At 37.1% G+C, this 24881-nt stretch overlaps 1 protein-coding gene across 1 annotated transcript in view; it reads left to right on the top strand.

Annotated features, from left to right (window-relative positions):
• Positions 1–24881, top strand: part of LOC145996465 (PDF receptor-like) — a 327859-nt gene that overhangs the window by 260101 nt on the left and 42877 nt on the right. Inside the window, exons 7-8 of the mRNA XM_083132955.1 lie at positions 16497–16653; positions 23671–23804. Of these exons, the coding sequence (XP_082989081.1) occupies positions 16497–16653; positions 23671–23804 (291 nt within the window). The remainder of the gene's footprint in view (positions 1–16496; positions 16654–23670; positions 23805–24881) is intronic.

The following is a 24881-nucleotide window of genomic DNA, read 5'->3' on the forward strand; positions in this document are numbered from 1 at the left end:
TTTTGGAAAAATTCAAAGTACCATAACCCATCTTGAGGGTACAATAGCAGCAGTGCAAAGTGATTTGACAAATGTACAAGAATCTCGCCTGCCTGGTATTGTAGACACACTTGTCAGTGTCGAGCAACAAATCACAAAGCTTGAAAACCTCAACACTGAATCTGAGCTATCTCATTTTCATCACTTGATCGATGATATCCAAACAAAACTTGAAATTTTACAACAATCAACACCCACTCAGGCAGATATAGCCCTGCTCCAAAATGCTATGCAAAATGTGGCTGATGCTTCTGAATTAAATAATGTGAAATTGGCACTTGAATCTTTGCAAAATACTGTAAAAAATCTGCCTACATCACAGGAACTTAAAAATATTAAGAGAGCTGTGAATCGCATATTGAAATCAGAAGATATCAAGAATATCCAGACAGAGATCAAACAACTTACTCAGACAGTGGCCACTCTACCAACTAATCAACATATTAATGAACTGCATGCCCTGTTTGAGGATATGAGAAGACAGGTCCATGATCTTACTGCTCAAAATTCAAAATTGGCAGTTATTGAAAATTTGCAACAAATTGTAGCTAATATCAAGCAACAGCTAGGGACCATGGAATCCAATCAAGCAAATGCTCTGTCTGTTTTTGCCACCCAGCTTCAAGAGATTGTGCAACAATACAAGAAACTTGCTGTGGACATAAGAATCAAGCCTGGGCACGATGAGATTGTTAAAACCATCAATGAGCACCTTGAATCTGTAACAAGCAGATTGCTTACAGCAGAAAAAGAAATAACAGGCATAATTGAGAATCCAAAACATACAGTAATTCTTGAATTGTACAGCATCCCCAACAAAGAATATGATTCACCATTTACACCAGGTGGCAAAATATATATGCTGTCCCCTGCACAATTTTATTACCAGTTTTTTGTTGGGGGCACACTGAGACCAATCAAGATCAAATATTGGCTTCAACCACAGGCCCACCACTACCCCACCTTATCAATAACAAATGCTGACAACAAACCAAAAATCACCAGTGTAGAGTTAGAGGATTTTACAGATCCCAATACATTAGAAACATCTTTTGCTGAAGATGATGGCTCTCTGGAATTTCATATACAAATAGGAGACAAATTATATTTAGAAAATCCTGTAGTATCAGCTGCTGAACACCCCATAGTTGCAATATTCTTGTTTTCATATTATGTCTAGACAAATTATTGTTGATGAATTACACAGACAAGCCAGACATAATTATAAGAGACTGCCAGTAGTCACAAAAGGCATAGATGATTTATGGCAGAGAGACTTGATTGAGATGGCAAGTGGACAGGTGAAAAACTCAGACAAAATCAACAAGGCTACAAGTATCTACTCACTGTAATAGACACATTTTCAAAATTTGGCTGGGCTGTGCCACTCAAATCCAAGACTGGAAAATGTGTTACAGAAGCCTTCAGGACAATCATCAATCAGAGTGGAAGATCACCGCGCTATTTGCAAACAGATAATGGCAAAGAATTTTATAATTCTGTGTTCCAACAATTTATTAAAAGCCAGTCAATACAACATTATTCGAGTTACAGTGATCTCAAAGCCTCAATTGTAGAGAGATTCAACAAAACCCTAAAAAATCTTATGTATAAACAATTTACACTTCAAGGTAATTATAAATGGATTAATATTCTTCCAGAACTTCTACATAAATATAACAACTCTGTCCATTCCACAATCAACATGAAACCCTCTGAAGTAACTTCATCTGATGAGCAAAAATTGATCAGGACTGTTTATTATCCTAGATACCAGCCAACAACAAGAAAGGCCAAATACAAGGTGGGTGATCAAGTAAGAATCAGCAAATATAAGCACTTATTCAAAAGAGGCTTTACAAGAAACTGGAGCACTGAATTATTTACAGTGGTTCAAATTAAACCTGGGACCCTTAACACATATATAATAAAAGACCACCGAGGAGAAATTCTCAAAGGCAGATTCTATGAAGAAGAACTCAGCAAAACTAAACAGCCTGACACATATCTCATAGAAAAAATCATCCGCAGAAAAGGCAACAAGTTACTTGTCAAATGGGTAGGACTCCCAGAACACAGCTGGATCGATGCAGACAAAGTGATAATATGAGCACCTGGGATGTTATAAAAAGGCTGCCAGAACCTGAACAGCAGATTAAGAGAAATGGCAAGTTGCTGCCTGAAAATATTAGATGTCTTATTGTTGGGCCATCGGCTTGTGGTAAAACTACACTAATGATTGATAATTTTTTATTGGCACCCAACTGGTTAGACTGGAAAAACAGGCACTTGTATGTTTTCTCTAAGAGCTTGGAACAATTAAAATATCAGCAGTTGATGAAGCTATATGATGGATTGGATATTGCCACTTTTGAATCAGATGTTAAGCCACTTCATGAATGTCTCGATAATTCTGTTGTTGTGTTTGATGACATTATACTGGATAATCAAAACAAGGTTAGAAATTTCTTTACACAGGGCCGACACAAAAACATTGATTGTTTCTACCTGGCACAGACTTTTTCTAAAATACCGAAGCAGCTGATCCGAGACAACAGCAATTTTATATGTGTGTTTCATCAAGATCATACCAACCTCAAACACATACATGATGAATATGTAGGTGGGGACTTGAGCTACAATGATTTTTCCAAGTTTTGCAGTAGGTGCTGGAACCAGGACAGTTATGGGTTTGTCACAATTGATATGACAAGAAAACCCAATAGTGGCAAATACAGAAATAAAATCAACAATTTTCTAGACATTGAAACATATATAAATAACCATGAAAAGGCCAATCATTGATGATCTTAAATTAAGAGATTATCTTGTAAAAAGATTTAAGGGATGGAAATCACAGAACCGAGGAATTTATGAACAACACAAACAAACAGAACAGCCTATTATTGATGCTATTAGTGAATTAGGTAAAAATATCAAAACTGTTACAGAGCAAAATCAAAATTTGATCACAGAGCTTGTACCTGTAGCTGCAAGGAACATATTAGATTATCCAATCACCCCACTTTCCAGTATTCATACACCTAGTCCTGTTGCTCCTCGAAGAATTGAAGCTACTCAGGATCCTATTGAATTGGGTCTTCTTGCTCAAAAATATTTAAGCACACCTAAAGACAACAAAGATGAGGTTTTTGGCTTATATGCTGACACAGAGCGTGATGGTAGCATCATACATAGAATTGGCAATTTCAGAGTAACATTTATGGGAGATGATATAATTGTATATTCAGAATCTCATCTTGGAGAAAGAGGTGGTTTTGTTAAATATCCCGGCACACCTGGGTTGTGGGAACTGATGACTAGGAAGAGACCTGGCAGCTATACAGATCAAGATTATGAGCACTACAAAGAAATATTAATAAAATCAGATGCTCTATACCAGAACAATGATCCCACACAAAAAAGAGTCAAGTCTAGCAGTGGAGCAAAATACAACAATTTAATCAAGCCCATATGGACACAGATCAAGACTGGCAGTGGAATCAAACAATACAACACCCTGCCTAAAGAATTTGTCTGGGTTGATGATGTCAGGAAACTTGTAGATAGGTTATTGGTGATAGCTGGGGAGGAAAATGCTGGCAACCACAATTTTTACAATGAAAAGGTTGGAATTATGGACATGATAAGCACCAAATTGTCTAATTTTATAGTGAATGACACTAAGGGGATTGGATATCTTATAAAAATTATTAATACTCTACCACCTAAATTTTGGAATATTTCTGAGGGCCAGGGGTTGGTTAATGACATTATAAACAAGCTGCCATTTGAACTACATATTCCAGGCTATCAGTATTGTGGTCCAGGCACAAAATTGGACCATAGATTAAACAGAGGTGATCCTGGTGTTAATCCCCTAGATGCTGCTTGTAGAGACCATGACATAGCATACAACACACATTCTGATCTTGACAAGAGACATGTTGCAGACAAGAAATTAGAAGAGGCTGCATTTGGTAGATTTGTAAGCAAGGATGCTTCTTTGAGTGAAAAAATAGCAGCATTGGGGACCACCATAGCTATGAACACCAAACAAAAACTGGGGTGGGGGCTGTGAATATATATATAATAAACCTAGAATGAAGGCCAAGGGTGTTATGTATCAAATACCTTATGCAGGTCTTAAATCTCTTAAAACTATTGATAGCCTTTTAACCAAAAAGCAGCGCAAGAAAAAAAATTCTTGTCTTGCAAAGGGCCATGGTATGAAATTGTTGCTTAGTACCCCCCAGTTTAAAAAATTACAGCAATCCAGGAAAAAATCACATGTGGGGGGTTTCATATTTACTATCCCGGCCATCTTAGCAGCACTTGGGGCTGTTGGGAGCTTGGCTGGGGGATCAGCTGCCATAGCAAAAACAGTAATAGATGCCAAGAAAAATAGGGCAGAATTAGATGAATTGAAGCGCCATAACCTGGCCATGGAGAAACAAGGCAAAGGTGTTAAGAGAGCCATGAATAAGTTTAAAAAAAACAAGAGCCGCTTACAAACCAAGATATTGAAGCTTTAATCAAGCCACTGGGCATCAAAAATTTTAGAGGTGTGTACATGTCTGATTCTTTACCAGAACAACCACTCAACAATGAGTGTGGCATTGTTAATTTGAATAAGTACAAAAATCAGGGCAATCACTGGATTTGTTATCTTAAATATTTAAAAGATGAGGCATTTGTGTTTGATTCATTTGGAGGTGTTCCACCTGAAAATTTAGTAAAATATTTAAAATCAGTTAATCTTTATTACAATAATGCCCGTGTTCAAAACTTCAAAGATGTTAATTGTGGACATTTGTGTTTATCTGTTCTTAGATATATGTCTCAAATAAATAAACCATCAATTGAAAATTTTCAAAAAGCCCTGTGGTATTTAAAACATCATGGGGGTATTCCATCTCACCAGCCAAAATTCAATATTGAAACTTAGATTACATGATGATATAGTGTATCCCAAAACAATAGCTCTCAGAGCATTTTATGGCATGTACTTGATCCCTAATATTACACACCACAACAACAAAATTGCAGTAGGGGATCAAAAAATTGTCATCACTCCAGGGCAATATAATCTGTCCACTCTAAATGCTCAATTACCCAGAGGTATAGTATTAACTCAAAATTCAGTCACTCACAGAGTAGAGATTGTATCTGCTACAGAAACAGTGGATCTGGGTACTATAGGAGAGCTGTTAGGCTTTGAGAACAACACAAAACTTGAACCAGCCATCAAACATACTGCTATTAATATACCTAAATTCTTAGCCATAGAGACTCTAAATATTCACTGTAATGTGGCTGAGGGTATGATCACCAAATCAAATGGCATAGGCACTCACAAACAAACTGGCATCATTGCAACATTTAAACCTAATTCTGAATTTATGGAGCCAATCATCTACACTCCATCCCCAACATTATATTTTCCTGTGTGCCATAATAGAATAGATAATATTGAATTGATGGTCACTAATGAAAAAGAAGAATTAGTTGATTTTGCTGGAGCCACAACAACTGCAATCATAGAGATTAATATTTAAATAAAAATACATACAAAAAAAATGGATAATATTGAGAGTTATGAGCTAGAATCATTCCCCCCAAACAGGAGGACATTTGCAAATTTAAATCAACCCAACACAGAAATTGAGGTTGATCTTGATGTAGGGGATGGCTTTATACACCCCCACAGAGCAGATCTATACATCAAATTTGATGTTGTAAAGCTCGATGGAACAGATTATCCGGCAAATTCAAATATAAGATTGGTAGATAATTTTGTGCCGCATCTGTTCTCTGAAATTGAGATCAGAAAGCATGGTGTTGTTATAAACAGAGTGGATTATCCCGGCATTACCTCCACAGCTTTGGCCACACTAAAATTATCCAAAACCGAGGCTTCTTACTACAAAATACGTGGATTTGAGGCTGGTGATAAAATTATATCTAAGAGCCACACAGTGCTGTTTCCAATGCGCCTTTTGCCAGGATTCTTCTCAGATTACAAAGATATTATGTGGAAGGGTGGTTTAAGAATCACATTTAGAAGAGCTGCCAATGATAATAATGCTTTGATGAGGTACAGCACATTAAACTCTACAGGGGAAGCTTTGCCCAATACCCTACCTGATGAAGGCAAATGCATTATTCAGACTATGGAGCTAAGAATCCCAGTTGTTGAATATGAAGCCAGTTATGCTCTTAAATACAAAGCAGATATAATAAAAAATCCACAAGTACCTTTACAATTTTATACATATCAATGTGTACAGAAGCCTGCAACTGGTACTTATTATGAGTTTGATGCTACAAATTCATTCTCCAGTATACAATATGACATGCCGGATTTTGTGGTGGTTCTGTTTCAGACTGGAAGACACAATAATCAGGAAAAAAATTCAAGTAGATTTGATAACTGCAACATCAAGAACATATATCTTAAAAATGGCAGAAATGAGGTATTTCCTAGAGAAAATTATAATTTAGACATGTCCAAGGATGATATCCTTAAATTATATGAAGCATTTACGGCATACAAAAGGGTCACTACTGGCAATACTGACATGTATTACACACCAGATGAATTCAAAGCACAGAGGCCCATGTTTGTCATCAACACTTCAAAAAGGAAACAAGTTGTGGTTAATGACAGGACAAACATTAAAATTATCTGTGAATTCCACGATACACTCCCCGATGACACCATATGTAGTGTTATTCTCATAGGTGAAAAATCATATGTTTATGATGTAAGAAATGAGAGAGTCACAGAGCAATTCTGGAAGAGCTCTGCTTATTACCGGACCGGAAGTAAATATAAATGGGTGTGGGTGGGTGAGAGTGACTTTTTGCCTTAGTTTTTAAGTGTAGCCAAAACAATATCAAGGGGGGGCATATTTTTGACAAGTTTATGGACAACAAACTGAGAGATGTAGCTTTTACACACATGGGCAAATCTGTCTGAGGGGAGTTCTACACTAGAATTCAAAATTCTTTAGATTTAAATATGTACACACATGGCCGATTGGGCTATATGCCCCCCCTTGACATTGTTTTAAGTGTGGGCAAATCGGGGCATATGAACTCTTCTTTTCTACACTAGGATTCAAAATTCTTGAGGATTAAGAGCATATCACACTTGAAGAAATGGGGAATAAGAGGATCTTGGCATAATTTTAAGTGTGGGCAAATCGGACTGTTTAATCAAATGACCTCTTCTTTTCTACACTTATAAGTGGTCCTGGTTGTATATACTTTTATACTACTCTTATGTGGCGGCGGCTATGACTATAAACGCTTCGAAGAAATATCATCAGAACATGATTCATTAATCCTACAACAAACTATTAAAGAACGACTTCCAATGTTTATAATCTAATTAAAGGCGCAGAGGATTTTCGTTCTCATTTTTCGGACAATAGGGAGTGTCTAGTATCTACATTGCACACATGATGGCGCATTGGGTGTTAATATTATTTATGCTACCCGTTGCTGGTCACTACTTCGACTATTGACCTGTTCGGGAATCCAGTATTTCAAGAAATATACAGCGCATGTTACCAAGTTACCGAAACTATTTAATTTCTGAACACCCACGCGTTTTCATCTTCCGTTCAGTCCGTCCCTTTAGTAAATTCATGTCAATTTTAAAAATCCCTAAACTTAGTGATTTCTGTTCACCTATTATTATTATAACCTTTAGGCTCTCTCCTTGCCTTGGAATACATGACGATTATAAGGATGTTATATACGTATATGGCCAAAAAATCACACCTAGTCCACGATTTAAAAAGGTCATAATGTATTAACTGCAACACTTTGTGGATATGTACATCGGAATATGCTCGTTGAAATAAATGGCTTCGAAAAACAGGAAAAACCTTAAGATGATAAACAGTTACCATAAAAACAGTGTAATTAGTTAAAGATAAGATGAAATGTACATACAACACATTAGTATGTTATAGTTCGTTTTTGATTTGTTTGAATTGTTGTTTTTAGTCCACTTTATGCACAGTACGGCTAATCGGGACTGGATCTACAGTTTAAAGTGGGATCCGAACCACTATGTGCCTCCACCGGGTATCGAACCCGAGGCCCCTTTATTACAAGGCGACGACGCTACCACTGTGCCATCGGAGAGGCCCAAATATGTTATAATCAGGTCACACATCATAGTGTTTAAAGAAGAGAAAATAAAGAACCTCTTGTGTATTTTCATTTTTGTGATTGTGTGTCGCACTTCTACCACTCTTGGCTAATCGCTACGATGAAGATGAGTAATGATCATAATGAAATTGATGAGTGAACACTCACAAAGAACACCCATTCCCAGGCCGGAACTCGAACACGGGACTTTCGAAAGTCGACAATTGAACGCTAGAAGACTTAACTCTTCTGTGAACGAATAAACAGAGCAAGCATAGAAAGAAGCAAATTACCGAAGCCAGAAAGAGAAACAAAAGTACACATGAAAGCAGAAGTAAAGAGAAGGATGTGATTTGTTTAGAAAATGCTTCTAAAAGACATTGGTATACTTTATTGTGACATTTATTTGAACTGTGTTTCTTTACATCTTCAATCTTAATGCCATGCGCGTTGTTGCCTTCTACATATACAAGGGATATAGTGCATGTTGCACGAATATCATATCTTTCTTCTGTAGAATATTGGGCCTCCCCGATGGCGCAGTGGTAGCGTCGCCACCTTGTAATCAAGTGGTCCCGGGTTCGATACCCGGTGCAGGCACATGGTGGTCCGGATCCCATTTTAAACTGTACGTCCAGACCCGATTAGCCATTCTGTGCATAAAGTGGACTTAAAACACCAAATCAATCAATCAATTCTGTAGAATATTAGGCGCGTTATAATCAAGCGGTTGTGGATTCGATCCTAGCAGATCGACATTTTAATCTGTAGGCCCAGTCCCGATTAGCTCAAGACAAAACTTATGCCCGCTTTATGTTTGAACAAACTTTGAATTATTACAGACGCGACCTTCTATCTTCTACTGCTTCCGAAGCCAGCGCATTCTTGGAGATTTCTAACATTTATTTCACTCTCATACTTCCAGGGGTCCCGGTTTCGAATCCCGGCCTTGGCATGGTTGATTTGATTGATTTGTTCAATTTTGCTTCGCCTTTTTATAACACTTTTGGATAATCGCGATGATATGATGTAATTGACGAAGGACACTCACCCATTCGTAGTCCGAGATTCGAACCAGGGATACCTGGAGTGGTAGCGTGCTACGCTGACTACTCCGCCATGTCTACGTCTTGTCATGGTGTTCTTTGTGTGCGTCCCTTCATCAATTTAATATTATCATCACTCATCCTCATCTTCGCGATTAGCCAAAAGTGGCTTATACTTCAACATTGTCTCATTTCACAATGCAAACTGAGAGTTCAGTTCTCGAAAACGAGCTTCCGGTCTGCACGATTCGATTCAAATTATCGTGTTTACCAATTCACAATTGCTTAAGGCAATCAACCTAACTTTTCTAAAGAGAGTAAATTCCCAATGACACTATGGGGCTTGATTCTGTTATTTGAATAAACATAGAACGCCAGTCTGGTCAATATCTTTGCTCCCATGAGCCTAAGCCTCGTTGTTCGTAGATGATTTGGTTCCGCTTGAGAAAACCTCTAACCATTGATCGTGAACTCAAGATATTCATGGTATTTTCAAGTGGAAAGTAGCATTAAATAACTACGAGAGCCAATATCCGTAAAAGGATTGAGATAAAATATCCTTGAATAGGCACAGATATATTGTCATTTGGTTTTTTTCCATATATTGCTCGACATTTTCAAGTCCATACGCTAAATTAAGTAGTGTTTTACTGCTTATAAGTGAACGAAAAATTGTGATTTTGTAATCACAAGTTAAACAATGATTGTCACTTGTTAATTACAGTTAATTTTAACTGTGATTTTGTGTCACTGCTATTTTCTATCGTAGCTAAGGTAACCAGGCGTCTCGTATTTGCTGGGACAGTCCCTTCTTTGAGTCTGCCCTGTTTCTTTAAACGTGAAACGGTACGCCAAAATGTCCATTTTTGTGACAGTGACTATCGGCATAGAATTGTTGCGATAATACACCTTCCCCCCTATTAGTATGAACTATGTGTAGTAACGTTCAGTCATTCACATCTGACTACAGAGGTCAGCACTGTGGCAGTTATGTAGGAACATAAAAGCAATTGATGTACCTACTTTCGCTACTCTGTGCTTTGGTAAGAATCCGGTGGACATGTCTGTTATTAAAACACAGTTAACGTGTAGTGCTTTGCAGTGGGAAGTTATCTTAAATCTTTCATTACCTTTAATCTTTCATATAAATTTGTTTAAAATAAATATTTATTTAATTAATAAGTTTTCAAACAAGAAACATTTTTTAAATAAAATTGTATACATTATGCTGTCCCGTTTCTTCAAGAAAATGTGATATTTCTTTAAAAATCTGATCACTTTAATCGTAGCAAGAGCAGGTTCTTACGAGTTTTGTGATTGCGATTACTTCACGTATTATGAGCACGTGAATCTTATATGTTATAGGAGAAGTAGCAGTTAATCACAATTTGAATCACATTTTTGATTGTGATTTACGAATCACAGTGATTAAATCACAGTTTTGATTGTGATTTACGAATCACAGTGATTAAATCACAGTTTTGATTGTGATTTACGAATCACAGTGATTAAATCACAGTTCTGTGATTTTCGTGACCACTAGTTTAAGGCAGAATGAAAGAAATTGATAAGTTGAGCTTATTTTCATGCAAGTGCGTATTATGAAGGCACCGGAGCTATGTTTACCCCAGAAATGCCTTTTGTGCTTGCCGCACATTAACAGGAAATCTGGAAACTCAACAATCGGTCATAGAAATCGGAGAAAATGAAATGTATTTCATAGATTTCATTTCTTACTTTTCTTAGGTGTATGAACGTAACAGCAACATAGGCATATTATGTATCTCTACATATAAGAATGTCAATTGGAGATACGATTACGGAAGTAGGTGCACAATACTAACATATTCCGTGGATATCAATTAGTTTTAAATGCGCATAAAAAATATCACAGATTCCATGTGATTTAAAAGTAATTGTTCATCAAACCCGATGGTTACTATGTAAAGTTATTGGTTATTAAATATTTAAAAAATGTTTGGTTAGCTGTGATATATTTTGATTATGTGAAATTATTTTCCCTTTGTTGAAAGTTTTTATTTGTTACGTTTAAATTTTTTTAGTAGTCTAACTGTTAATTAGGAAATTCGACAGTGGAGCGCATTCTTATTATTGGCTGTACAAACAGTATTGTCATTTGGACAATTACATGTAGCCATGGTTATTAGAAATCTGTGCATAAAATTAGAAGGTAAATATGTGTTTTACTGTACAAAGATCAAGAATGAGGCTTTTTCAGGTGTTAGACTATTAATTATGGACTAATTAACGTGCGAGTATCGAATATTTAATAACTTTTTGCATGAAACCTAAATGAAGATTGTTGGTTTGTTTATTGTAATTCCACTCTATGCTCAAATAAGCTAATCGGGACTGGACACACAGTTTAGAATGGGATCCGAACCGCTGTTCATGTCTCCACTGGGGATCGAACTCTGGAACCCTTTGATTGCAAGTCGAGAGCGTTATCACTACAATATCATGGATACTCGTGAAAATTTAGTTGTAATCTGTGTTATTTTAAATGGTGCTTGTATGAATCAAGGAAGGACGGATATATTTTCATTTTTCTTTTCTTATTTCATTTTTCTAATTCTCTAAATTAATCATGTCTAGTTGAGGGTAGATGATGAATTAATGATTCTATGAACAAACATAATGAAATGGTCAGGCTTTACGAAGAATTAGAACCTAGGACCCAAATGGTTAAAATTCAACCACAGATGCTGGAACAAAGGGTAACAATTTTCAGAAGAGAATCAAAGATGTCGCAATATACTGTCATCAAAATTCCCAATAATTATAATGTTCTGCGTAGTAGAATTTTGATTTGTGGGTTCAATTTATACACATATTAAATCCCTAGTATGTTACCTGAACGATGCCACACTGCATTTACTACCGAGATATAAAAGCGGAAAACACTGAAAGAGTTCACGTAGACTCCTTGCTTCCAAAACATTTAAATGGTCTACAACTTTTGTACAAGCACAGAGCGTTTCAAAATAAATCAATCATACTTAGGTTAACCAGATTCCCGTTCGGTCTAGTTTCGATTGTAAGCTTTGTTAGAATTGTTGGTTGTACTCTCAAAAGTACCGGGCGCGCAGACACAAAAGTTAATTTGTGGAAATTCCGATCTGTCGTCAGCAGGCGCGATAATATTGCCATCCGAATGACGTCCGGCCCATTGTCGGCACCCAAATTGTCTGCGTAATTCATTCATGGAAGAAAAAGTCGATGTTCGCATGCCCCAGTAAATATCCTGCAGGCCATGCAACCCGTTGGTCAATCATGTTGTTTGGGTTGCATAAATGAAAGACGTTCAGTTCTTTGCCAAGCACATGACTACCGTGTGGTCCAGAGAACCACAATATTCAGTTAGTGTAGTTTCATTGATTTGTTGAAATTTTTAAAAAAATTGACGTCACCACTTAGACTATTTTGCAGTGCCCAGCCCCTGTCTAATCTCCTTACCAAGGTTTAAAGCTAAGGCTGTAAATGGACACTCAACTCAGCATACATAAGGGCAAAACACACAGTCGTACCAGAGATCTGTGGTCCTACAGAGGATCATACTGACCGTAAGTCTGGCCGCAGAGCCTCGTTGGTCCGTTGCAGCTACCGTGATGTACTACGTGAATGCGAGATTGACTTTTGAGTGCCCTCTCAAGATACGCCCAGTTTGTGTGGAGTATTATTCAAAATGATTGAAGAAATCATTCCAAATGCAAAATGCAAAAATAAAGAAGGTTAGTTCAAGTAGAAGCGATATGTTTATCCAAAACGTTCAGGGGATTCTGATAATATTCACTGCATAAAATAACGTTTCTAGCTTAGTAATAAAGTTATTTTCATTTGCACTTGAAAAGAGAGACGATTTCACCTCAGACATCGCCTGATAGTGTGTTTGCACTGTCATGATTAGCGTTCGTGGAAAAGGGTGATAGAGAACTTTAGGCGAATGGAAGATGAAAGACAGAAGATAAGATGCAGATGAAGCAATATTCGTGGATGTGATGTTCATGAGGACGTCTGGATTAGATATCTTCATGAGGGAAAAATGGGAGAAAACCTGAAGACAAGATGAACTTAGAGTAATTTACATAAAAAGGTATGAAAATAAACGAAACGAAATATAAACAGCATCCATATCAAATTAAAATTATTCAGGTTCTTTGTACAGGGTGAACGAAAGTCCCTTAAAACACCCTATAAAATGTAATGGAGTTAGGCTGGGTAAAATTAAATGGGAAAGGGGTGATGTGAAATATCAAATCAGGCTAGAATTTCACGCGAAATGCAATGTTAAAAGTTTTTCGACGTATCTTTAACAAGTAAAAAGTTATTAATGAATACTTGTACCATTTCTTCCTTTCCGATGTGTAATAAAAAGCATTAAACTGGTTCTAAGGCTTCGGTAGCGGATCGAGATCACACTGACGTCTAGGGTGCCACTGAACATGATTTTAATCGAATACATGCCCGAAAAGTTGAATGGTTGCCTCGAACAATTACAGTGTGGCGCTTCCTTTGGAATGAAAAGTCACAATGAAAAGAAACAAGGAAATTAAGGTTATCATTTGACTCTCCTTTGTATGTATGTGCGCAGTTGTATGTGTGTGTGTGCATGTTCAATTTGAGTTCTCCTTTCGCTGTAACGACGAACATTCCTAACAAGAGCCACCACTGTTCTAACGTATTAATTACATACCGTACAGAACACATGTTTGCTTCAGATTCTACAGTACAAGCACGCCTTCTTCGTCAGATAACACCATTGTGACTATCATGTAAGCAACATTCGGATGCAATTCTACCAACAAAGCATTCCAATCTTCTTGGCATAGTTTCTATCCATCAATTTTCCAACTCTGAAGAACACAACGTTGCGCAGGTCCTTGCGTAAGCATCCACGAACTGTTTACAATCGGGTTTTGTAAACAAACACCCGCGTGCGCGAGAGAGAGAGATAGTGCGTTTGCAACAGGGAAATGAAAATTACACCTATCTAGTCCACTTCTGCATTTCGCCGCATTGCCTACAGCTCCAGGCTGTGCGGTTTCATCTTGCAACCGCAGATGGGGAATGGTTTTGCGAGAATGCCAAGGTACCTGCGAAAATTTTGCAAATGCTCGCCAGTGTTTTATGCTGGTTGTTTTTGCTAGCGGCGTATAACTTGCAGCTCTCGACAAACTTCATGATGCCTATTTGTTTTGACATTCATTTGGTTTGCGGTAAATGTAAGCTTCTTTTGTTTTCGTGATGAATGATGTCAAATGGAGAGTAATTGAGTGTAGCACTTGTTCATCTCGCGCTGTGAGGGAAATGTGGCCCTTGACTCTGATGCATACTTCAAACTATTACGGAAACCCTCGTTGTGGAATATGAAACCTGAATATCTCTATGCATCTATAAATGTAGAACACATTTTTTTTCTTTCTATCTTCTTCTCTCTTTCATCTTCTCTTGATATTTCTCTTTCTCCTTCCTTCTCTTTTCATTTTCTTCCTCTCCATTACCTTCTCTCTTTTTCTCCCTATCTTTTTCTATTTTTTCTTCCTCTCTTAATCTCTTTCCCTCAAGCTCTATTGTCTCCTATCTTTCCTTTCTTCCCTTCTCTTTCCTCACTCTCACTTTCTCCCTCTCTTGTTCTTTCTCTGATTTCTCACTTTTTCTCCCTCTCTCTTTTTCTTTTTCTTCTTGTCAAGCTTTCTTTCTATCTCAAGCATCTTGAAATATACAACACCTCTCTTTTTTTGCTCTTTCTCTTCTCCCTTTCTTTCCCTTCTCTTGTTCTTTCTTTCTGCTTCCTTCTCTTTTCCCTTGCCCCTCTCTTCTATTTCTTCCTTTCTCTTATCTTCCCTGTTTTCCTCCCCCTCGTTGTTTCCTTTCGCCTTCCTTTTTTGATCTCCTTTCCTCCCTCTCTCTTCTTCTATCTGTCCTCTCTTCCCTTCTGTCTCTTCCTACTCTGTTTTCCTTTCTTTCTCCGTCTCCCTTTCTTTTCTTCTCTCCTTTCTCTTCTCCCTTCCCTCTTTTCTCACTTTTCTTCCTCTCTCGTACTTTCACCTTCCTTTCTACTCTTTATTTATCTCTGTCGTATCTCTTCTCATTTACTTTCTCTCTCCCCTCTATCTTTCTCTTTTGCTTTCATTAATTTTCTATTATTTTCAAAAAAATTGCCTGCTTCTGATAATGTCGATGTGCCCGAGTGTATTCAGCTTGAGACTTGGATTTCTAAATAGGTTTTTGTTTGTTGAAAGTATAAAGTATGGAACATGATTGGATGTTGTAGAAACTTTAGAAATTTAATTATAAAAAAGATGTTTTAGCATATAAAACATCCGCTTTGTAGCAATAAGTATAGTGCGAGTTAAGAAGTAAAATGTGCTCATTTAAATTCCTTCAAACTTGGATTGATTTTATTTATGATTGAACGAAGGATTATTGAAACCCATAGTGGCATCTGGTGTATGCTATGTAGTCTCAGGTTAATGTTTTCTTGTGCTTGACAAAAATTGTGTTCCTTTTGTTTAAGAAAGAACGTACCAAATTAAATACATCGAATAGCTGACATGTTATCGTAGTCGAATAAAATCGTGGTTTTTTTTCAAGTAGTAGATCCTGGTTCGTGACATATCTTGTGCGGAAGAGATATTTTATGATTTCAGAGAGAAAATTGATATCACAGGAATTAGTGTCTGTATTTTTCTTGCATGTTGCAGCCGCAATGGTGATTAATGACGGTAACCTGATGAAAAAACCGAACACAACAAACAAAAGACGGAATTTGAACGCCGGCTGTATAGCTGGGTTATCTGTAACATTGGGAAAGAACAATGATAATATGCTGTGATAAATTACAAGCATGTCTTTCACACAATTCGGACACCATATCTATAAATTGGCAGTCACCTTGTATCATTTCCCTTCTCAGAAAAAACGTGTAACAGAAAATATATAATTTTATTTTCCCAAAACCACTTAATATTCCAATTTGAATGTTATGATGAACATTTTTCCTCTCTCTGAAAATGTATACGTTGATGAATAATGATTACCGTAGCCTATATAAACTCATTTGGGGTCATGGTTGATAATAATGTGTTCTTTTAACAATAAGCTCCTTCGTTATGTTCTACAATTACTAGTTATATAACAATGAATCCAAGAAGTTTGTTCTGCATCTGTTTCTGTTTGCAATATTTACACACCTCAAGTTATGATTCTTTTTTCATCCAACAGCCGATCGTGTGCGAGTCCTTCTACGTGCTGCTGGAGTACGGACGCACAGCTATGTTCATGTGGTTGTTTGTGGAAGGTCTCTACCTGAACAACCTCATCACCGTTGCCTTCTTCCAGAGACCCCTCTCCTACAGCATATACTACAGCATTGGGTGGGGTAAGTGATTCGACTGAGAGAACTGTTATTATATATCTGTTTGTATAACGTATAGTTGCCTAATGATTTATCGTAAATCATAAAATTCCATCGTGATTAGCATTAGAATTCAATCTGCACGCAATGTCACCACACACACTCGACACGTCCTCTCTCCACAGCTGCTTCTTCAAGACTGAGCAATCGATGCGATCGCAGCGCCAGGTAGTGAAGCAGGGTTGCCATATCTAATCACTTTCAACTTTAATGGCTCGACTTCGGGAATGTTTTTTTGGATCTTTTTGGCGTTCAATTCAACGTTCCATCAAGTACTGTAGGTTCTAATTACATAATATCAGAACAAAACATCTGATGAACAATTTACTCTACCCACAGTTATAAATCATGTATAAAATTAGGATTTCTTATTACAATCAAGTTTAACATTAATACAACTTTCAGTAATATTCCCAACAACATCTTCAAACAAAATTCGACGTGTAAAAGAGTTATCCAGATTCTCACAAGTTAAATAAAATTCATTTTGAATTTACCAAGGAAATTCTGGGTCGAAATGCAAACGAGCATCTGGAGACAGTTTGTGAGCAGTGGTCTTAAACGTGTACAGACCTGTCCGCTCTGAACTTCCAATTTCACCACTTTGGCTAAGCGCGACGATGAGGATGAGTGATGGAATTGCTTGAGAGACACTCGCAGAGAACATCCATGTCCAGGCCGGGACTCGAACCCCTGGCCTATTAGTACGTTATTCTAAGTACTCCGCCACGCAGATCGGAGCAATTTCTTATTACAGTACATACGTATTTATGTCGTTAATACGTTTGAGAAGATAGGGGTGACATGGAGTGAAACAAAATTAGATGAGATATAATAATATTAGTTAAGTATTGGTATTTGAGGTGGTATATTTATTTAAACATGGTAGGTAGATACAGAATAAATCCAATATTTAATGGTGGTTACAGTAGCCTGAAGAACTGCTGTTGTTCTTTTTCTCTCAAGTGAAAAACGAAATCTAACCTCCAAAGTATCGAGCTGATATCAGTATTTGAAATCACAAGCTTTAAGTTATTTAATCTCCGTTGTTGGCCGTCTCTACGTCATATACTACACGCGTGTAAAGTTTTATTTTTAACGTGTAAGGTAACAGATGACGTAAAAACCACTATGAGTTTCGTACCATAAGCTCAAAAATGTAGTCTACAGAGTATTGAAACTTTGAAAAAGGAGAGAAGTTGGAAATTATACGAGGGATGATAGGAGAAAGAGAATACAAAGCCTGTAAATTCCAGTAGGTATTTATTAGACGAATACAAACGGACTCACGTTAAAGGATACTTCATACACTACTGAGATAAATACCTGAACCGGGGAGGAGACTATGTTAAGTAGTGCATGAGGTATTATTTCACGTGAGTTCGTTTGTGATCCTCTAATAAATACCTACTGGAATTTACAGGTTTTGTATTCTTTTTTTCGATCATCCCTCGTATATAAAATTTTGAACGGCACTTATATTTATGTGCCACAAATCTACTTCAGCCACTAGCGTACGCCGGTATTGTAAAAGTGCATATCACATAGTTGGGTTCTACGGGCGGAATACATTTCATAATTACCATTTAAAACTTAGCTTTAATTTAAACATAAAACAGGTCTATTCTTCCGATTTTTATAATAGCGGAACACTAGCGCCATTGACTTTCAATTCAATCATTACAACCCAGAGCGACGCCAAGGGTCCCGGGTTCGAATCCCGGTCGGGTTTGGTTGTTTGTAAATGTCCATTCATCAATTTCATCATTTCATCACTGATCCCCATCTTCGCAAATTAGCCAAGAGGCACAAAACGCGAAGTAAAATAAACTAAATCAATCAATCAATCAATTACAACCCAGAAGTGTCCGTGACTGTACAATTTAAAGCAACTAATTTTTATGTACGACTCTTACATCATTACAAATTCTTGTAGGGAAGTTACAAGGCATTTTGCAGAATTCCCGGATGTTAATGTTCCACACAGAGACAGTGTTCGGATACTTGTGAACAAATTTAAGGAAACAGGGTCTGTTCTTGATAAGAAGCGAAGGGTAAATGTCGTGTGCTTACTGGGGAGAAAGTAGACGACGTTGGAGCACAATTGGTACACACTTTTCAAAAACCCCTCCGGCACCTTGCACAAGACATTTCCAATACCTCTTGTAGCAAGGTACGTGCTCATTTTAATTGAAGCTGTCCGTGTAATTGTACGAGCTTATTCTATTACATAACTTAGCTAGCTGTTCCATTTACGAGGATGTTGCATCCAGTTTGTAGGCAGACGTGCTCTCGCTGCCCCGTGTAATAGCTCCGATCCGCGGAAGACGACCATGAAAGGCACTGTATAATGTATAAAGTTACAATTTTGATCGGTAGATGGCAGTAAGACACAAGTAGTAAGCCTTAGCCAAAAAAAAGTAAAGGAAAATTGCAAGAATTCAGTACTATTAAAATTAATACGCATAATAATTGTGTTGCACAAGATAGTAGAAACTAGAAATATAACAGAGAATATTTTGATCAAAAGGTAAAAATATACACGTAAACGGGTATGATTAACTTCGTTTTAAATATAAATAAGGAAACCGAGTTATATAACGTATTAAGAGTAATCTCCAGAACACAAGTTTGAACAATTATATCCAAAGATCACAGTCTCTTGTTATTCTTTCACTGAATTCATTATCTTAAAACTTTGCATTTTGTTTTGCCTAGATAAAAAATCTCCTTGTAAATTATCCTCCTCGATTCTTAATTACGGTGTCTACCAGTTAAGAAAAGTCAATAAATTATGCTTTTGGTCAAGAATTTTTACTATTTTTTTTACAGTATATGAATTTACATTGTTGTATACCTGTACTGGGATTTGATAAAATTGAATATTTGGAAATCTAAAGTTACATTGAGTTGTGATAAGGATTTGTTCAATTGCTTCTTAAGAAAAATTACATTCTTGTCTGCAAGAAGTTTTGTAAAAATATGAAAGAAAGTAATGTGTCCATTACCCATCCAGGATGAAGATCTGAAGCATTAATTTTTAAATGCATTAATTATTACAGCAAGAAATAAAGTACAGCTTAAGTTTTCTTCTTAAACGGCCTTGTGGTAAGAGTTTTGCATGGAATAAAAATACAGGGTGTTTCAGAGCGCACCCTGTATATATTTTCTTAATTTCCAACTATAGCTATAAGAAAATGTTAAGGAAAAAAGGGGGAAAAGGCCACGAAAAGGGAAAGAAAGGGTAAACAAAAGTTATGAGAAATTCAAGAATTTTGGATTTGTTATTTTGGTAGACACCCTGTTAATATAACACACACATGACCAAAGCCATTATGTAGAAGGATACGGTGTGGCTCAGTTATTTTATCCTCTTGTTCATAATGTCTGACACTATAGGTTAATCTGCATATCGTTCTCAATTTTTCATGTTCATGCCGAATGTATCAATTTTTTAAGGTACGAGGTGTATATACGGTACTGTCTCTACAAAACAATGCTGTGCCCAGGATTTTCGTCCTCATTTTGCCATCTGTTCCTATCATTGACGTTCATTTTTTTTTTTTTTTTTAGGAATATCGGAGGTTATGACCAACACCACCCCTCCATTGGCACGCCGCTGCCTCAAGACGCCTAAAGAAAAATATATTTCGTAATGCAAAAAGTTGCTTGTGTAACCTGACTTTCAGTTAGTACATAGAGTGCGAGTCAAAACTTATCCTTTAACCTTTAAACAGCTGAGCCGATTTTCGAAAGTAACCCCTCTCTCGCCGCGCCCTTTGCGCGCGATTTTTAAATTTTTACACTTATTTAAGAAAAAAACGTTATATCTCTGAGTCATTCCATGCCAAATCAACACAGATATGTGCAATTTCTAACCTGACCATCTCCGATTTTCATAAAATTTGGGGAGTTGAAACTATACATGGAACTTAGTAACTGTGAACATTTTTAGTCTCGTGCGTCTTTTAATTGTTAAATTATTCAAGGTCAAATTCGCATAAATTGCCCTTTGTGAGCCCGCTTAGCTATACTAAATGTGCTGTAACTCCGCCCCTATTTAGCCTAGGAAGCTCAAATAAAATTTATTGTACAAGGAATAGAACAAGCTTTCCAGTGGTATATAGCAAGCCCACCTTTCGATAAAAATATAATTTTGTCACGTGACCTTGGCATTTGACCTTGAATATCTCAAAACATGTCATCACCAAAAATCATGAAAAAAATATATTTGGTCCCTCATGCAATACTATAAAACATATCAAAAAATCATTTTGGGACTGCAATGGGATCAGGAGATACAAAGTAATATGTGTAACAATGTAACTGATAAAAGCCTCATTACATGAACTATGACAAGTCAAAAGTCCTTTAACACCCCTACAAAATGAAAAGGAGTTATCCTGGTCATGAAAAAATACGTTAGGCACAGGGAGATCTCTAGCTGTGTGTGTCAAGCGCAGATCCGGCATATTGTTGACCGCCATATTGAATTCAACGCAAAAATTTCAAAGGAAAGGGGGTGATGTGATATATCAAATCAGGCTAGAACTTCACGCGAAATGAAACGGCGAAGGTTTTTCCAAACTATCTTTAACCAGCAAAAAGTTATTACTGCATGCTTGTAACCATTTTCTCCTTTTCGAGGTGTTAAAAACAAAGTATTAAGCCGAACGGTTGTTGCTGGTAAGCTAATGATGTGGTATAGTGTATGGAGAACGGGAATGGTTGGTCCATATTCAACAATGGAGCCTTAAATGGTGAGGGCTTCTTGGATTTGTTAAGTATACAGGTTTCTCATCCTTGCTTACGGGATATGGCACCAGAGTTTTGAACCAGGACAGTGTGTGACCACACTATGTGAACATTTTGGCAATTTCGTAACAGTAAATTTCTAGGTAGATTGATGGGCAGACGCGGATCTATTAAAAAGCCTGCGCATTCCCCAGATCTAACATCTTAGGAGGACTTTTACCTTCAGAAACATTTGAAGAGAATGGTGCATGCACTAAAAGTCCCTGATATTGACCATCTGAGAGAAGGCATAGTTGCTGCTTGCGATGATGTTGCACCTGCTACATTGCCACATGTTATATGTGAGTGTGAGAGACGTCAACGAGTGTGCTCACAGGAATATTGACAACACTATAATGTGCATATATCGTAAGTGAAATATATGCGTATAACGTTTTGCTGCCTAAAAATAAGTTGGGAAAAACCTTCGCTGCTTCATTTCTCGTGAAATTCTAGCCTGATTTGATATATCACATTACCCCCTTTCCTTTGAAATTTTTGCGTTGAATTCAATATGGCGGTCAACAATATGCCGGATCTGCGCTTGACACACACAGCTAGAGATCTCCCTGTGCCTAACCTATTTCTTTCATGACCAGGATAACTCCTTTTCATTTTGTAGGGGTGTTAAAGGACTTTTGACTTGTCATAGTTCATGTAATGAGGCTTTTATCAGTCACATAGTTACACATATTATTTTGTATCTTCTGATCCCATTGCAGTCCCAGAATGATTTTTTGATATGTTTTAGAGTATGGTATGAGGGACCAAATATATTTTTTCATGATTTTTGGTGATGACATGTTTTGAGATATTCAAGGTCAAATGCCAAGGTCACGTGACAAAATTATATTTTTATCGAAAGGTGGGCTTGCTATATACCACTGGAAAGCTTGTTCTATTCCCTGTACAATAAGTTTTATTTGAGCTTCCTAGGCTAAATAGGGGCGGAGTTACAGCACATTTAGCATAGCTAAGCGGGCTCAAAAAGGGCAATTTCTGCTAACTTTGACCTTGAATAATTTAACAATTACAAGACAACCGAAACTAAAAATGTTCACAGTTACTAAGTTCCATGCATAGTTTCAACTCCTCAAATTTCATGAAAATCGGAGGTGGTCAGGTTGGGAGCTGTGTTGATTTCGCATGGAATGACTCCTCTGAGACTATTTCAGCAATCTACTTCGGATAACTTTTGTTTGAAAGCAAAAAGATCGGAGCACTCGACCGTGTACAATTTAGAAACCCCAAGTGAGAAAAACGGGGTTGGGAGGGGCCAAGTCCCCAAATTTCAATGAAAAATCTGGCGTTCGCCCCCTCTTCTCCCGTAATTTTGGAAAAAGAGCGCAAACTTTTGCATCGTTTTCAAAGAATAGACCTTTTGCAACAAAGTGAAACTTCTTTCAAGTCTCTAGTCCTCATACAGGCTGAAATTTGACGTAATATGTACAATCCTGCATTTTGGCTAAAAATGGCTAATTTGCACATTAGAGAAAGGGAGGAGAGTTTCTTCCACATGACGTTTCAAAGTCTTATCTCAACATCTGTCAGCGTTTACAACCTCAGATACAAGTATGAAGGTCCTAAAAGCACGTGAATGTTGTAATCGGCACCATGAGTCATATATGACCCATTGGCTGTTTTCGCCTATACTTTCTATGGGTCATATATGACCCATTGGCTGTTTAAAGGTTAAATGTAATCCTGAAATAGAGGCAGTGAGATTTTTCTAACAGCTAATGGATGAAAGTATACGCACTATAACCTCTAAACTAAACACTCTAAAAAGTTCTAAAAGCAGGAAAACAGAGATACTAGAATGAGGAGTTTGATTTTGTGAACCGACTCATTCCTTCTCTACAGCCATGTCCAGCAAAATCACGAATATTCCGTTACTTTCGGTTAAAGTTTGACTGTTACGTTAGGTTAGCGAAGGTTTTAGCAACTTGGAAAATACATACTCTCAGCAGTGAAGTTATGGCGTCACGTTTTTGTCTGGTGTGCAAGCTGTGCTAACAGCACTAAACCTAACCTATTCATGCATTTGTAACAGCTCTTAGATGCGTAGATGAGTAGGTTAGGCAGGTCAGTCAGGTTTGGTACGATTAGCATATATCTCCCAAGTCCCTATAGCTGTCGCTGGCCGCTCGTCCATATTGCTTACCTGATACTTATTTTTACCAACAGGTGTCCCAGTGTTCGTGACCGCATCGTGGGTTGTAGTGACGTCAGTTTTCCACACGGGAACCCAGTGTTGGTGGGGATATAGCTTCACCCCGTACTTCTGGGTAATTGAAGCTTCTCGAGTTACCATCATCGGGGTGAGTATTAGTTTCTGTAACAATTGGGTTTACTTCTCGAAGATAAGAATTAGTGACAATCTATTACCACACACTTTCATTGTAAGTTGTTCATAAATATTCTCCTCAGCAATATCCACTTGAATTAGGATTAAAAATGAGTGAACGACACTGAATTAGACCAGTCAAGGTCATGTTAGCTACCTACAGTGTTGCCAGTTAGCAACAGTTTCAAAAATGTTTTTTTTTAAAATGAATACATAGGAGACAAGGTGAAGCTGTGAAGGCGCGTGACCTTGACTGGTCTAATTTCGTGCAGATTTCTATAAATGTTCTAGAAAACGAGCCAGATTTCAGAAAATAGGCTTAGATTCTGGGATCAGTGGTGGTGATCGGTGCGAAAACTGGTAGGCAAAAGACAGTTCACTTACTTTTGGTAGACAATGATTAGCATTAAGAGGCCATAGTGCGGGGACAAAGGGTGGGGGAACTGCCCTTGTTATCCTCGCTAATCGCCGCTCCACTTTGTTGTTGATATGAATTGTGAAGCACCATGGTGTACATGTTATATAGTTGTAAGAAATCGTTATTTTAAAAATGAAATGTCAACTGGATTATTTGAGGTGATAGATACGTCTTACTGCGTTGCTTGACTTATTCAAGGATATTTAGTTTAAAAGTAAGTTCGCTATATTTTCCAAGGGCGTGTTGCTGAATGGGAAATTTTGGTGTTAAACCTCTTCAAAAGTATAACAAAGCATAAAAAGTAGCAAAAACTGTCAGAAATCTGTTCCTTCTTAAATGAACCTTGTTATTCTTGAAAATAATAATTATCATGGCTATGATTGTTATTATACAACGATAACTTGTATAAACTAATAAAAAGAAACTAATTTGATACTAAAATTTGGGGAAAGCCATCAACTGGATTAAGCAGATGAGTGAATATCTAGCATAACTGTTCTTTATTATTTTTTTTATATTTCATACGCTTAGTGTACTGAAATGCATACTAGTTATTCTATTTTGTTAGTAACTTTACACGCCTCATTCTACGAAAAAGCTTTAAAAGTTAGGTGGAAATTTGTCATAAAGTTT

The sequence above is a fragment of the Lepisma saccharinum genome, chromosome 12, assembly GCF_977018435.1.
Source record: "Lepisma saccharinum chromosome 12, izLepSacc3.1, whole genome shotgun sequence".
Lineage (NCBI taxonomy): Eukaryota > Metazoa > Arthropoda > Insecta > Zygentoma > Lepismatidae > Lepisma > Lepisma saccharinum.